The 16,609-nt window shown below is 39.9% G+C and overlaps 1 protein-coding gene across 2 annotated transcripts in view; it reads right to left on the reverse strand.

The window, feature by feature from the left end:
* PCMT1 (protein-L-isoaspartate (D-aspartate) O-methyltransferase) overlaps positions 1–16,609 on the reverse strand; it is a 47,494-nt gene that overhangs the window by 19,919 nt on the left and 10,966 nt on the right. For both annotated transcript variants that reach the window (XM_046005757.1, XM_046005755.1), the window contains exons 2-3: positions 11,470–11,574; positions 9,826–9,857 (exon numbers count right to left, since the gene is read on the reverse strand). In XM_046005757.1, coding sequence (XP_045861713.1) covers positions 9,826–9,857; positions 11,470–11,574 — 137 coding nt within the window. The remainder of the gene's footprint in view (positions 1–9,825; positions 9,858–11,469; positions 11,575–16,609) is intronic.

Consider the following 16,609-nt stretch of genomic DNA (forward strand, 5'->3'; position numbering starts at 1 on the left):
AAAAATCATTTTAGTAGGGTGCCTGGGTGGCTCAGTGGGTTAAAACCTCTGCCTTCGGCTCAGGTCTCCTGGGATCGAGCCCCACATTGGGCTCTCTGCTCAGCGGGGAGCTTGCTTCCTCCTCTCTCTCTCTGCCTACTTGTGATCTCTCTCTCTGTGTCAAATAAATAAATAAAATCTTTAAAAAAAATCGTTTTAGTATTTTAGATCTCCAGTGTGTGAATTTTTTAATTTTAATTCAAAGTCAAAAGCTACAAAAGGATTTACAGTGAAGTCTCTACCCCACCCCTGTCCATAACCTTTCCCATCCCCAACCAATTTCTCTCCCTAAAGGCAATCTGTTGTCAGTTTCTTGTGATTCCTTTCAAACATACCTATTCTATGCATATACAAGCATATGTATATGTATCTATTGTATCTATTGTAACATATTGTATCAATATGTATCTATTTTTTAATTTATTATATCTTGAAGAACCTTTTTTTAACAAGATGTTATTTATTTAATTGACAGGGAGAGATCACAAGTAGGCAGAGAGGCAGGCAGAGAGTGCAGGGGAAGCAGGCTCCCTGCTGAGCAGAGACCCCCCCCCATGTGGGACTTGATCCCAGGACCCCGATATCATGACCTGAGCTGAAGGCAGAGGTCCAACCCACTGAGCCACCCAGGCACCCCTTGAAGAACCTTTCTTATCAATACTTTTTTTAAGGTTTCTTTTTAAGATTTTTATTTACTTATTTGACAGAGTGCAAGTGAGCACAAACAAGGAAAGCGGCAGGCAGAAGGAGAGGGAGAAGCAAGCTCTCTGCTGAACAGAGAACCCAATGTGGGGCTGGATCCTAGGACCCTGGGATCATGACCTGAGCTGAAGGCAGCTTAACCGGCTGAGCCACCCAGGTGCCCCTTTCTTATCAATAATTAAATAGTCTGTTCATTCCTTTTTGTGGCTGAGAAGTATATTCTTGTACATATAATAACAAAACCCACCCCCCAAAAAATCCCTAATGAGGGATATTTAACTTAGCTCCAATTTTCTGTAACAAAAGAGATGAAATAAACTTAAAAGCTGTTATGTATAGGATAATATAATAATCTTTATAAAAACCTTATAAAGTGGGGCACTTGGATAGCTCAGTCAGTTAAGCATCTGACTCTTGGTTTCGCCTCAGGTCCTGATCTCATGGGTCATGAGATCGAGCCCTACACCCAGCACCACACTCAGCAGGAGTCTGCTTAGATACTCTGCCCCTTCCCCCACTAGTGCACGCTCTCTCTCTCTCTCAAATAAGTAAAATCTTTAAAAAAATAAATCTTGGGGCACCTGGGTGGCTCAGTGGGCTAAAGCCTCTGCCTTCGGCTCAGGTCATGATCCCAGGGTCCTGGGATCAAGCCCCGCATCAGATTTTCTGCTCAGCAGGGAGCCAGCTTCCCCCACTCCCCCCCCATCCCTGCCTGCCTCTCTGTCTACTTGCGATCTGTCAAATACATAAAATAAAATAAAAAAAAATCTTGTAAGTGTATCTATAGGATAAGTTCCTAGAAGTAGAACTGAGGGGGGTCAAAGGATATATATCTTTATGTTTACAGTATATATAAATTATTAATCAAATAAAATCATATTGGATACACTTTAGACCAAACCAAGAAATAAAGCCTTTTCTACTCCCTCCTCTTTATAAACTTACATTTCAGTGCTTTTCCAAAATATGGAGTTAGAACTAATAAATGTTATCTCAAAAGCTGTCCTTAAATGCCTGCTATGTTCATTATTAAAAATCATCAAATTGGGGGGTGCCTGGATGGCTCAGCTGGTTTAGCAATTGTCTTCGGCTCAGATCATGATCCTGGAGTCCCAGGATCAAGTCCCATAGCAGGTTCCCTACTCATCAGGGAGACTGTTTCTCCCTCTGATCCTCCCCACTCCCACACTCACTCTTTCTCTCATTCACTCTCTCTCAAATAAATAAAATCTTAAAAAAAAAAAAAAATCATCAGAGGAGCACCTGGATGGCTCAGTCTGTTAAATGTCTGACTCTACGTTTTGGTTCAGGTCATAATTTCAGGGTCATGGGATCAAGCCCTACCAAGGGCTCCACATTCAGCATGGAGTCTGTTGTTCCCCTACAACTCATTCTCTCTCTAGAATAAATAAATAAAATATTTAAAAGAAAAAAAGAAAAATTTTAAGCATTAGAAACAGGTAATGTTCAAAATGGAGGACAGACTATAAACTCCCTATTCTCCCTATTTAGAAAACTAATTTAGGTGACCAAAGCCTTAGAGCCTAGGGAACCGGCATGAGAGAGCCTGCTAGGACACAGGAAATGTTCTGATCTTTATCTAGGTGATGGTTACACATATACATATGTGAACATTCTATAAGCTATACACTTAAGATCTGTGTACTTTTCTGAGTGTGCATAATAATTTAAAACATTATTAAGGGGCACTTGGATGGTGCACTCAGTTAAGCATCTGACTCTTGGTTTCAGTTCAGGTCATGATCTCAGGGTCCTGGGATTGAGGCCCACGTCAGGCTCCACACTCAACATGGAGTCTGCTTGTCCCTCTCCCTCTGTTCCTCCCCCTACTCTCTTTCAAATGGATAAATAAAATCTTTAAAAAAAATAAAGTTATTGAAAAGACTATTTATTCCAATCACTAAATGTGGACGATCAGATACCATGCCCCACCCCAATGTGATGGAACAGAAAAAAACCATTAGGCAGTATTCTTGAAAAGGAAAAGGGAAAGAAAAAAAAAAAAGTGTGCATGTTGGTGTCAGGGGGTGGTGGGGAATAAGTTAAAGTACCACTAGGAAACAATTAACCAAATTTAGAATATGGGAAATTCTATAGGACAAATGGACAGGTTTGTTTTGTTTTTAAGAATTTATTTATTTGAGGGGGATTGGAGAGGGTGGGAAAAAGCAGAGGGGAGGGGTAGAGGGAGAGGGAAAAAGAAACTTAGGCAGACTCTGCCTTGAATGTGGAGCCTGACAAAGAACTCAATCTCACAACCCTGATATCAGGACCTGAGCTGAAACCAACAGTTGCACACTCAACCGACTATGCCACACTGGCTCCCCCAAATGGATGAGTTTTGTCAATAAATAGGTGGTATTTTAAAAAAGGAAGGGGTCTTTTAAAATTAAAAGGTACGAAAAAGACTGAAAAAAACTAAAAAGAGGCAAATTCTGGACCTTGTTTGGATCCTGATTTAAGCAAATTAACCATAAAACAATTTTTTGGAAACACTTGGTACAGTCTGAGCATGAACTATGTATAAGATATTAATATACTGAGGAACATTTTTAGGTATGATATAGTATTGCAGTCATGTTTTTAAAGTAATCAGATTTATACTTAAATGTCTAGGGGTAAATAATATTATATTTGTGATTTGTTTTTAAATAGTTCAGCAAGAAGGAAACAAAGATAAAACAGGATTAACAAATTGTGGGTAATTATTAAAGGTGACAGTGGCTACATGAGGGTTCATTACATTATTCTATTTGTATATGTGGTGTTGGAAACTTTCCACATTAACAAGTTAAAACAGAAAAAGTTAAGGCTACTATTCTACAACTAATGTAAAAAAGGCCTTTAATAGATACAACTACACACAATCCAAGGGTTTTCAAACAGTGTTCCAGAAAGTCATTAAGGTTCCAAAAAAGCCCATTAGGGATAACACACAAATGTACACTGAAGGATGGGTGTGTTCTGGGAAAAGAGTATTAGAGAACGAACTTTATCAATTTTTCAAAAAGACTGCTTTACAAAGGAGGCTCTTGACTGAAGAGTGAAAAACACTTATGAAAAAGAGTTCTGGATTAAATAGCAGCTTTCATCAGACTCTTATAATAATCAGTTATGAGGTTTAATAATTTCTACTAATAAGATAACAAGTATGGGCCTAGAACAATAGGGAAGTAATCAAAGAAACAAAATAACTCCTGCAATATCTGGCTTTCCTTATCCAGAAATCAAAGGACAAGAAGGAACTTTCTGAAGGTGCCAATCCTCAACCTACAGACAGTACTTTACCATCTTAATTCCAAAAAAGCCTCAGGAATCTTTTTTTTTTTTTTTTTTTTTTAAAGATTTTATTTATTTATTTGACAGAGAGAGATCACAAGTAGGCAGAGAGGCAGGCAGAGAAGAGTGAGAGGGAAGCAGGCTCCCTGCCGAGCAGAGAGCCCGATGCGGGACTCGATCCCAGGACCCTGAGATCATGACCTGAGCCGAAGGCAGCGGCTCAAACCACTGGGCCACCCAGGCGCCCCTCTCAGGAATCTTTTTTTACAGTACCACATTTGCATATAAGATTTGTTTTTTTAAAAAGGAAGTACGCTGGGGCGCCTGGGTGGCTCAGAGGCTTTAACCCTCTGCCTTTGGCTCAAGTCATGATCCCAGGGTCCTGGATCAAGCCCGGCATCTGCTGAGCAGAGAGCCTGCTCCCCCCCTGCCCCCCAACCCCCCCCCCCCGCCCTCTGCCTGCCTCTCTGCCTATTTGTGATCTCTATAAAATAAGTTAAAAAAAAAAAAAAAAGAAGTATGCTGAGTTATTATTAAAGTCCCATCCAGGGGTAAAATGTCAAGGCCTTCAATCACAATTGCTAGCTTTTTTTATGCTTTTATCAGCCTAGCTAATATTTTTCTGGATAACCCATGTTTATCTCTAAATTCTCAAACTAAGTTTTTTAAAAGTTCTTTTTTTATATAATTATGAAAAATTTTAAACTCACAAATACATTGAATACACTTTTTTCCTTATATACAGTCACCAACTTTATATATTGTGCCAAATGTTTTACAAAACCATCTGAAAATAGGCTGTAGACATCACGATACTTCACCCCAAAATACTTCAGCATGAATCTGCTAAAAAAACTAGGACATCTCCCTTTGCAACCACATCACCATTAACACACTCAAGAAAATAATCAATTTAGTATCATCTAACATACACACCATACTCAAAATTTCAACTGTCCCCAAAATGTTTTTTTTTTAAATATTCTTTTTTTAAAGATTTTATTTATTTGACAGAGAGAGAGAGATCACAAGTAGGCAGAGAGGCAGGCAGAGAGAGAGGGGAAAGCAGGCTCCCTGCTGAGCAGAGAGCCCGATGTGGGGCCTGATCCCAGGACCCTGAGATTACGACCTGAGCCGAAGGCAGGGGCTTAACCCACTGAGCCACCCAGGCGTCCCCCAAAATGTTCTTTACAGATGTTTTTTTTCCTAGTCCTTTCAAGGTTCATGCACTGCATTTGTCAATATTAAATATTCCCCCCTCAATTCTCCTCTACCCACCACTTCTCTATTCTTCAGAACAACTGACTCCTTTAAGAAGTCCTGTCTGATCGTCCCACATAATACCCCATATTCTAGATTTCCTCAATTTCCTCAGGGTTAGACTCAGATCCAAGACTTAGCAAGAACAGCACATGATGCTTGCTAGGCACCTCCCGTTGCATCACATCAGGAAGCACATAATGTTGGGCTCTTCTCTGGACTTCTCTGGACTTGTCAAGCTCAACCACTCAGTCAATGTGGTAACAACTAGATCACTCTATTTTAAAGGCCTAATTTTCTCTTTGTAATCAGTGATATGTAGAGTAATAATTTGAGACTACTTGAACACTTTTGTTCCCAATAACCTTCCTCTAAATTGTTTTAATTGGTGATCTCTGCCCAATTCAATCATTATATTGATGATTACAAAATAGTGATTTTTTTTAAAGTTCTATTATTCCCTCCATATATATTAATTGCCATTCTTCTGTTTTTCATTTTTGTCTGACTTGCTTTTTTAAAAAATCTCTATGAACTCATGGATTTTTGTTTCTTAATTCACAGTGTTATAATCCATTATCTTCATTATCTATCATTTTTCAATTTTCTTTTTTTTTTTTAAAGATTTTATTTATTTATTTGACAGACAGAGATCACAAGTAGGCAGAGAGGCAGACAGAGAGAGAGAGGGGAAGCAGGCTCCCCGCTTAGCAGAGAGCCCAATGTGGGGCTCGATCCCAGGACCCTGAGACCATGACCTGAGCCGAAGGCAGAGGCTTAACCCACTGAGCCACCCAGGCGCCCCTTCAATTTTCAAATTGTCTACAATTTGGCCTCTGGGCATCTCTTCAAATCTGCTCCTATGTCCTTCCAGCATCACCTCATAAACCTTTGAGTACATCCTCACTTTCCAGTATTCAGTCACTTCTCCAAGGAGCTCTAGTCTCATTAAGTTAGAAATGATACTGAGGATTCAATATCTGCATACTAAGTGAGCTCACAGCTACCAGGTTGCCATTTTAACAGGTTGCTTTTAATTTCTTGCCCAATGCATACAACACATTTTCAACTGAGACTCTGGAAAATACTCCAGGATTGTAGATACTTATAAGCAAGTCCGTGATGTCAAACTTCATTAAACAGAGATGTAAAAGAAAAAAAAAAAAAAACAGAGATGTCATTTCTCTCTGCTCACTTTCTGTTTTTCTTTTAACACTTCTCAGATCTATGCAATAAATGATACAAAATCACAAATGCTTGTTTGCATAACACAATCAATACTGTTTTATTCTCCTCACATCCTGGTTCAGCAAGCATCAAAGGACAATGTAGTATTACTGTTTGTACATACATATAGATGCACTGTGTGACTATATACATACACATAAATACACACATTTTCCTTATTAAGAGACAGCGGTAAGGATATATAAATGATTAAAAATGCATCCTTTTTAGCTGCCTGTGTGGCTCCCAGTGGGTTAAGCATCTGCCTTCAGGGCAGGTCATCATCCCAGGGTCCTGGGATCAAGCCCACATCTGCCTCCCTGCTCAGTGGCGAGTCTGCTTCTCCCTCTCCCTCTGCCTCTCTCCCTGCTTGTGCTCACTTGCATGTGCATGCTCTCACTCTCTCAAATAAATAAAATCTTTAAAATTAAATAAATAAAATAAGTAGATCAATATTTTTAAAAAACAAAACTATTCCTATTCCATGGTCAAAAAACACAAAGAAGTGGGCATCTGGCTGGCTCAATCAGAGAAGCATGTAACTCTTGATCTTGGAGTTGGGAGTTCAAGCCCCCCATTGGCTACAGAGATTACTTAAATAAATAAACTTAAAGAGAGAGAGAAAAGAAAACAGAAACTGGTAACATGTAGAGAGTACAGAGTGAAAAGGAGATCTCACTTTCAATCCCATCCCTCTAATCATCTACTTCTGACCTTAGAAGAAACCATTTTTAGTTTTCATGCCTAGAGGAAGACATATGTGTGTATGTATATGTGCAGATTTGATTTTCATATATTATAGAATACTATAAATACTCTTCTGTACTCTACTTTTAGACTTAATGTTTCCTGAACATCTTGCCATATTGGTACTTACAGAGATTCCTCATTTAACAGCTTCACAGTATATCTCACTGTATAGATGTACTACAATTATTTACCATCCATTATTAGTGGACTATCAATGATCACTATTTTTTTTCCATTATAACTAATGAGACAATGAACATCTTTAGTCATTTTGTACCTATAAAAATATACTATAGGATAAATTTCTTGAAATAAAACTGAAGAGTGAAAGGTTTATTTATTTCACATTTTATAAATTTGCCAAATTGCCTTCCAACACTATCAATTTCCTCTCAACAAAAAAGTATGTAACTGTTTCCCCTCTTTCCAATACAAAGTAGCAAACTTTTTGACCTCTGACAATCTGATAGGTGAAAAATGGTACTTCACTACAATTCTAATCTGTGATTTACTAAGCATATAAATGAAAATGACATTTTTTCATTTGTTTAACTGCTAATGTCATCTGTATTTCTTTTTCTATGAACTATCATTCTTATACTTTGTACTTTAACTACATTCTTTTGGGTTCACCAGTCTTTCACTTCTTACTTTACAGGAGACACACCCACATCTGTATATGGAAATATGCCCTAGATTGTTGTATATATATTATAAATATTTCCCTCAGTTTTTCTTCTTTTAATTTTGCTTATAACATCTTTTTCTCTGCAGAAATCCTAAAATTTTATGTTGCAAAATACATGTTTTTAATGGCTCCTCTTTTGCCATGTTTTATAAAGTAATTTCTAGGGGCACCCAGTGGCTCAGTCGTTAAGCGTCTGCCTTTGGCTCGGGTCATGATCCCAGGGTCCTGAGCCCTGCATCGGACTCCCTGCTCGGCAGGAAGCCTGCTTCTCCCTCTCTCACTCCCCCTGCTTATGTTCCGTCTCTCGCTATGTCTCTGTCAAATAAATAAATAAAATCTTTAAAAAATAAAAAGTCATTTCTAGGGGCACCTGGGTGGCTCAGTTGGTAAGGTCTTGATTTTAGCTGAGGTCATGATCTCAGGGTCATGAGAGCCCCACACCAGACTCCACACTCAGCGGGGAGTCTACTCCTCTCTTCCCTCAGTCCCTCTCTCTAAAATAAATAAATAAATCTTTTGAAAATAAATTTAGAAATAAAGTTCTTTCTTTTTTTTTTTTTAAATATTTTATTTATTTGTTTGACAGAGACAGCAAGAGAGGGAACATAAGCAGGAGGATAGTGGAAGAGGGAGAAGCATGCTTCCTGCTGAGCATGGAGCCCAATGTAGGGCTCAATCCCAGGACCCTCGAATCATGCCTTGAGCTGAAGGCAGACACTTTACATCTGAGCCACCCAAGCACCCCAAGTCATTTTTTAATGTTTATAAATAATGATTTTCCTATATTTTCACCTAGTATAATTATCAGTTCATCATAAATATATGTAAATTTATTTTACTATAAAGAAGACTTTACATTTAAATAAGAACTTCTCCAATCCCAAATACTCTCAGAGAATCAGAAAAGCTATTGTTCTTCTCCCCCGAAACTACAGAGTAGTCATTCAAATAACTGACATTTAAAACCCAAGAAAATTCCCAACAGATTAAAAGTGCCAGATAACTTAAAACAGTTCTTTCTCAAAGTTATAAAGCTTCATAGCTCCTATACTTGACCAATCCCTAATGAATTTTCCAAATAAGATATGAAATAAAAAATAATATTCACCTTGAGATTTCTACAGTATATCCATTGTATTATTTAAAATAGTCTCTTCCTTGGGGCACTTGGGAGGCTCAGCCACTCAGTTAAGTGGCTGCCTTTGGCTCAGGTCCCGATCCCAGGATCCTGGGATCAAGCCCCCCATCAGGCTCCTTGCTCAGTGAGGAGTCTGCTTCTCTCTCTGTCTGCTGCTTCCCTGGTTGTGCTCTTTCTCTCGCTCTGATAAATAAATAAAATCTTAAAAAAATATATTCTCTTCCTTAATTTGCTCATCACTAAAGAACATTTTATACCCCATTTTTTACATGATTAGATAATAATGACAACCAACAAAAACTTTAATGACAATATCTACCAAGAAGATGTCTCTCTATATGTCATGTATTAAGAATAAGAGGTTTGGGGCGCTTGGGTGGCTCAGTGGATTAAGCCTCTGCCTTCGGCTCAGTTCATGATCTCAGCGTCCTGGGATTGAGCCCCACATCAGGCTCCTTGCTCAGTGGGGAGCCTGCTTCCCCCTCTCTCTCTGCCTGCCTCTCTGCCTACTTGTGATCTCTCTCTCTGTCAAATAAATAAAATATTAAAGAAAGAAAAGATATTTATTAAAAAAAAGAGGTTCATTACCAATCTACATAACTCATAGATGATAAAATTGATCTAATTACAAATTCAACTTTTTTAAAAACCTTTTTAATGAAGAAATGTCTTAGAGGGAAAATGTGATCAATTTATATCCAAATGACCAAAGTCAACTTACCATGTGTGGAGCACTGATTGTTGCTTGGAAACCTGCAAAAGAAGAAGAGAACTACTGACACATTCAGCTGCAAAAACATACCAAATACTCCACATAACTCCTTTCCTAACATTCACAAATTCTTTTTCATAATAATAGTTTCTGTTTTTATGATCTCAAGAAAATAAAACTTTTATTTTGCATTTTAGAGTACTGTCAAGCAGCAGTTAAAATGAGAAAATACAATCAAGCCAAAGGCCAATATGTTCATCGAGTACAACACTCCCACTATTTCCAAAAATTTCTTCTGCCACCATTAGCTAACATACAGTTGTCAAGAAGTTGAGTTGGTAAGTTTATGACTTGTTTTCTCTCCAGGTTTATAAAAAGAAAATAAACTTCCATATATATATAACAGGCATGCAAAATCCCTGAAAATTAAATTGCCTCCTATTTCTGGCAACTTATTGAGCATCTGGCAATCAGAGTAGTTTGAGACTAAAAAACTATCTCAGTTTACTCTTTACACTATTGCGTGATGGTAATTCACAATCTTTTCTTAGTTTTTAGCTTTCAAGTTTTTTCTTCCAGTGCTCCTTTCTCACAAGTTATTTACCTGCTTCTGCATCTGAAGCAATTTTCACTGAGCGGTGGTAGCAGGTGCCTTCGGGGTTCAGAAGCTCCCCAGGATCTTCTCTGCTGACTGTTAGAGTGCTTCAAAAGAAGAAAGCATGGCAGCTGGCAGACAGAATCCTGAGGCCCTTCTAAGCCTCAAAGGCGCCCACTGCCAAGGCTCAGCAGTTCATCAAAATCTGCTTCAGGAGAAGGAGTTAAATACCGAACTTTCTAAAACCAAGCACAAACCAAAAAATTCAGGGCAAGTGAAGCAGAGAAGTCAGTAACCACTTAATTATACTTATTTCCTTTAACAGTCATTTTAAAAATTGATGTTAATGTGAAAAAAACTTTAGTCATTAAGGCCCTAAGGAAAGCTCAGCACTCAGCTTAAACTTAAATTTTCATCAAAAGTATGTTTCAAGGGGCACCTGGGTAGCTCAATGGGTTAACGCCTCTGCCTTCGGTTCAGGTCATGATCCCAGGGTCCTGGGATGCAGCCCCACATAGGGCTCTCTGCTCAGCAGGGAGCCTGCTTTCCCTCCTCTCTCTCTCTCTCTCTCTGCCTCTCTGCCTAGTTGTGATCTCTGTCAAATAAATAAATAAAAATCTTAAAAAAAAAGTTTCAAGAAAAATGTTTAAAATATTCTTTATAGGGGCGCCTGGGTGGCTCAGTGGGGTGGGCCTCTGCCTTCGGGTCAGGGTCCTGGGATCCAGCCTTGCATCGGGCTTTCTGCTCAGCAGGGACCTGCTTCCCCCCCGCCCCCTGCATACTTGTGCTCTCCGTCAAATAAATAAATAAAATCGTAAAAACAAAATAAAATAAAATACTTATATATGTTATATATAGTTTGAAAAAATAGAAAAAATACTTAATACATAACATCATTTTATTGAAAATGCCTGTTTGGAAATATGACACTTAACTGAGGCATAAAATTCACACTAGCAAGGTAATAATAAATATCTGTGTCCCAGTCCGTTTTTACTTAACAAAAATTATACAGTAAGTGAGCAAAAACGTGACATTTTAAGAAGTCCAGATCTTACCTATTGATTGTGGAGAATCCATATAAGGATTACATTTTGCATAATGGGAACGGTCTGTGGCCAGCATTACTTCAAATACTTTATCTGTTTTGATGATTCCATTTTCTGAAATGAATGAGGCAAACATTTTAAGCTAGGAGTGAGATGACTAGATGTACTTTAGAGTTTACTTTGGTTGCACTGGAGAGCAAGATTGGAAGTTATTGCAATGGCCCAGGTAAACACAACCTGGTCTTCAGTGATGACACTAAGGATGAAGAAAAGTAGAAGGATTTGAGTTATATTTAATAGGTAATATATACCTAACTAACTAGTTTTGGAGGAAAGATAATGGGTAATGGTTCAGATGCTAATATCATACACTGATTTGCAAAATCCTGTAGAAGCAGCAGAGTTAAGGAGGAAAGGGATAACTTACTTATTCGTTAGTGGCTATAAACCATACAAGTGGAGATACGCAGCAGTCCACTGAACACGTGTATCTGGGGCTCAGGAAAGAGATCTAGGACAGTGATATAGACTTCTAGTAATATAGATGGCAACTGAAGCAATGAAAGTGAACTCAAGTAGCCAGGGAAGAATACACAAAGAAGAAAAACAAAAGCAAACACTAAGAGATGTGCAAAGGAAGTGGAACCTTCAAAGATTATGACAAAAAGCAGCTACGTGATGAAAATCAAGTAGATAAACTGTTACAAAGCCCAAGAAAGCAAGGTCAATGAGTATATTTGGTTCCCCCAATGAATGATAAATTCTTTGAGATTAAGTATACTATATTAAACTTAAATAACCCTCATGGTACCATAGGATGGGCTGGCTGGGAAAACCGGGGCTCCGAAATGGCGGATTTTCCCGCCAACCCTCTCCAAGATGGCAGACTTTCCCGCCACCCTCACTGTGGCTTCCACGTCACCGCCAGGAAACTGAAACTCTCCACCCAGGAACTTCCCAATCGGGAACTGCCCATCACGGACTTCCCCCGCCCCATACCCTCTGATCACCACATACCTTGCCATATATGGACTCGAGCCCATGCCTTACCTGGGTCCGATACACTCTCCCCGCCCCATACCCTCCAATCACCGCATACCTTGCCTTGTATGGACGCAAGGCTACGCCCTACCTCAACCCGATAAAAGGGCCTCAGCCAACTCCCTCCCAGCGTGACTTCCCCGACTCACTCTCTCTCCCTCCCTCTTTCTGTGAGTCGACTCACTCTTTCTCCCTCCCTCTTTCTGTGAGTCCTGGAACCTCCCCTGAGGGTGCCCACCTCCGTCTGGCGCTACTTTCCTGGCTCCCCTTCTCCTGAGCCCTGAAACTTCACCGAAACTTGGCCGGAGAGTGCCTTTAATAAATCTTGCCTTGTGCCTACCTCGCCTGGTGTCCTGTTTACCTCGCCTGCAAAACTTTACACCATACACAGTTATTATTCAGTAAAGTCCTTATTAACTCACTCAATATGCTTACTGACTGTCTAATACATACCAGACACAATGGTACACAGGATTATATAGGATTAAAAATAAACAAGATAACATAATTATAATTTTACAATGTAAACAGGTGAATTATATAGTATAAAAGCATATTTTAGTAAAGTTGTTTAAAAAAAATTCAAAGGGGGAGCCTATGTGGCTCAGTTTTGGGTTTTGTTTTGTTTTGTTTTAAGATTTTTAAAGTAGGCAAGGGGCGGGGAGAAGCAGGCTTCCTACTGAGCAGAGAGCCTGACATGGGGCTGGATCCCAGGACCTTGGGATCACGACCTGAGCCTAAGGCAGAGGCTTTAACCCACCTAGGCACCCCTGGGTGGCTCAGTTGGTTAAGCGTCTGACTCTTGGTTTTGGCACAGGCTGGTTTTGGCACATGATCTCTGGGTCCTGAGATCAAGCCCCACCTTGGGCTCCATGCTTGGCAGAGTCGGCTTGTCCCCCCTCTCCCTCTGCTCCTCCAATTGCTTGCTGAATCTCTCTCTCTCACTCATAAATAAGTTTTTAAAAATTTACGAAAAATTCAATGGGACTAGAAGTGGCAATCAAGAAGCTCTGATTCTGGGGAAGAATGAAAAGAAAACAGGAAAAGAATGGTGACTTTTGAGGCACCTGGGTGGCGCAGTGGGTTAAAGCCTCTGCCTTCAGCTCAGGTCATAATCTCGGGGTCCTGGGATCAAGGCCTGCATTGGGCTCTCTGCTTGATGGGGAGCCTGCTTCCTCCTCTCTCTCTCTCTGCCTACCTCTCTGCCTACTTGTGATCTGTCTGTCAAATAAATAAATAAATAAATAAATAAGAAAGAATGGTGCCTTTTGGTACAGGAATAAAGGGAAAAGAGAATTAAGGATCCTGTAGAAACAAGAGTAACAAGATGTGCCAACTCCTCCCCTTTTCCCAGTACTACTTCCTAACACATCACCATCCATTAAAGAAACTGCAAGTCACTAAACTAAAAAAAAAGGTGTTCTGGAACTGTGTCCACAAAATGTTCAAAAATAGGAAAAAGAAAAAACCCAACTCCATTCAAAGATACTGTAAAAAAGAAAACAAAATGCAAATCAAAACATTTCAGCTGAGGGGCACCTGGTGGCTCAGCAGGTTGAGCACCCAACTCTTCCTTTTGGCTCAGGTCAAGGTCTCTGGGTCTTAAGATCAGCACCCCCACCCCTCACCTTGAGCTCCAAGCTCAGCAAGGAGTCTGCTTAGGATACTTTCCCCTCCCTCTCCTTCCTACCCCTGCTTCTGCTCTCTAAAATAAATACACAAATAATTTTTTTTATAAAACAAAAACAAAAAACAAGGGGTGCTTGGGTGGCTCAGTTGGTTAATTATCTGACTTTGACTCAGGTCATGATCTCATGGCCCTGGATCAAGCCCCATGTCAGCTTCTGCACTCAGTGGGGAGTCTGTTCCTCCCTCTCCCTCTGCCCCTCCCCCTGCTCATGCTCTCTCTCTCAAATAAATAAAATCTTTGAAAACTTAAAAATTAAAAACCATTTCAGCTGATTTAACAGAAACAATAATTTTAAAACTATACTCTAAGAAAACAGCAGAAAGTAAGTAAAAGTATTACCAGGAACAATCAACCTCACAACATATACTAATAAAACTATCAGACTTTAGAGGAACCTGGTGGCTCAGCTAGTTATGTGTAAACTCTTGATTTCAACTCAGGTCATGATCTCAGGGTAGTGAAATGGAGCCCCACAGTGCTGGGTGTGGATTCTCTCTCCTCCTCCTTCTGCCCCTCTTCCCCCTGCCCCTGCACCCAAGCCTGGCTTGGGAGCATGCTCCCTCTAAAACAAAAACAAGCAACAACAACAACAACAAAATACCATCAGACTTTAACGGCATGGGAAAAAAAAAAATCCTCAGAACCTCAAGGGAAAAAATTACCTAATAAGGGTAATTACCTAATAAGGGTTAAAAAAATTACCTAATAAGGGTTAAAAAAAAATAAGGGAATTACCTAATAAGGGTTTAAAATAAAAATAAAAAAAAAAAAGTTAGGCAACCATCAGACTTCCTAAGAGCAAAATTCAAATCAAAGAAAGAATGAAGCAACATTTTCAAGAAATTCAAGAAAAGAAAGTGCAGGGGCACTTGGGTAGCTCAGTCAGTTAAGCATCTGACTCAGTTTCGGCTCAGGTCATGATCTCAGGGTCCCGGGATCAAGCTCCAGGTCAGGCATGGCATTCAACGGGGAGTCTCCTTGAGATTCCTTCTCATTCTCTGCCTGCTCTCCACAGCCCACCCCGTACTTACTTACTCTCAAATACATGAGTTCAATCACCACACTGGTCATAGAACTTAATTTAAAAAAATAAAAATAAAATAAAAAATAAAAACCCCAGAATAACAAAAAAAACAACAAAAAAGGAAACTACCACTACATTCAACAACTTGGATAAATCTTAAAAGTACCAATCTCAGTGAAAGAAGTCAGACAAGGAGACTACACATTATATGATTCCATTTATATCAAATTCTAGAAAAGTCAAAACGATAGTGGCAGAAGGCTGATCTATGATTGCTAGAGACGGGGGGCGGGGGGGGTTAAAAGGAGTAGACTAATTGCAAAGGCGCATCGGGAAACTGTAGGTAAAAGAAATGTTCTATATCAGAGATCAGCAAATTTACAAAAAAGTCCAAATAGTAAATATTTCAGGCTTTGCGGACCAAAGTCTCTGTTGCAAGAACTCAGCTGTCAGTGTAGTATGGGAACAACCACAAACACCACCAAATAAAGGCTGTATTAAGAAAACTTTTACAACTAAAAATAAAGAGTTGGGGCACCTGGATGGCTCAGTCGGTTAAGTTGTAACTCCTGATTTCAGTTCAGGTCACGATCTCAATATCCTGGGATCATGCCCCACTTTGGGCTCCATGCTCAGCCAGGAGGCTGCTTCAGGATTCTCTCTCCCTTTGACCCTCCCTTGGGCACTCACACTCTCTCTACATAAAATAAATGAATACATCTAAATAAATAAGCAGGGGCACCCGGGTGGTTCAACTGTTTTAAGCATCTGCCTTCTGCTGGGGTCATGATCCCAGGATCCTGGGATAGAGCCCTGCATCGAGCTCCCTGCTCTGCGGGAAGCCTGCTTCTCCCTCTCCCATTCCCCCTGCTTGTATTCCCTCTCTCACTGCATCTCTCTCTGTCAAATAAATAAATAAAAATATTTTTAAAAATAAATAAATAAATACAGACAGACAGTAGACTAGATTGGCTTGTGCAGTGTAGCTTCCTTGTTCTGTATCATTAGGGTGTTGGGTTACAGAACTATATTTTCTGAATTTTTCAAATTGTAATATTTTAAGTGTGCATGCATGTGGGGTCGGAGGGCAGGGAGAAAGAGAGAGGACAGTCAGTGCATGCACATGTGCACACGCCCACGAGCCCGAGAATTTTTTTTTTTTTTTAAGATTTTATTTATTTCTTTGACAGAGACAGATCAGAAGTAGGCAGAGAGAGGAGGAAGCAGGCTCCCCGCTGAGCAGAGAGCCGGATGCGGGGCTCGATCCCAGGACCCTGAGATCATGACCTGAGCTGAAGGCAGAGGCTTTAACCCACTGAGCCACCCAGGCGCCCTCGAGCGGGAGAATCTTAAGCAGGCTCCAGACCCGGCATTGTTGGGCTCCATCTCACAAC

This window comes from Meles meles, chromosome 5 (assembly GCF_922984935.1).
Source record: "Meles meles chromosome 5, mMelMel3.1 paternal haplotype, whole genome shotgun sequence".
NCBI lineage: Eukaryota > Metazoa > Chordata > Mammalia > Carnivora > Mustelidae > Meles > Meles meles.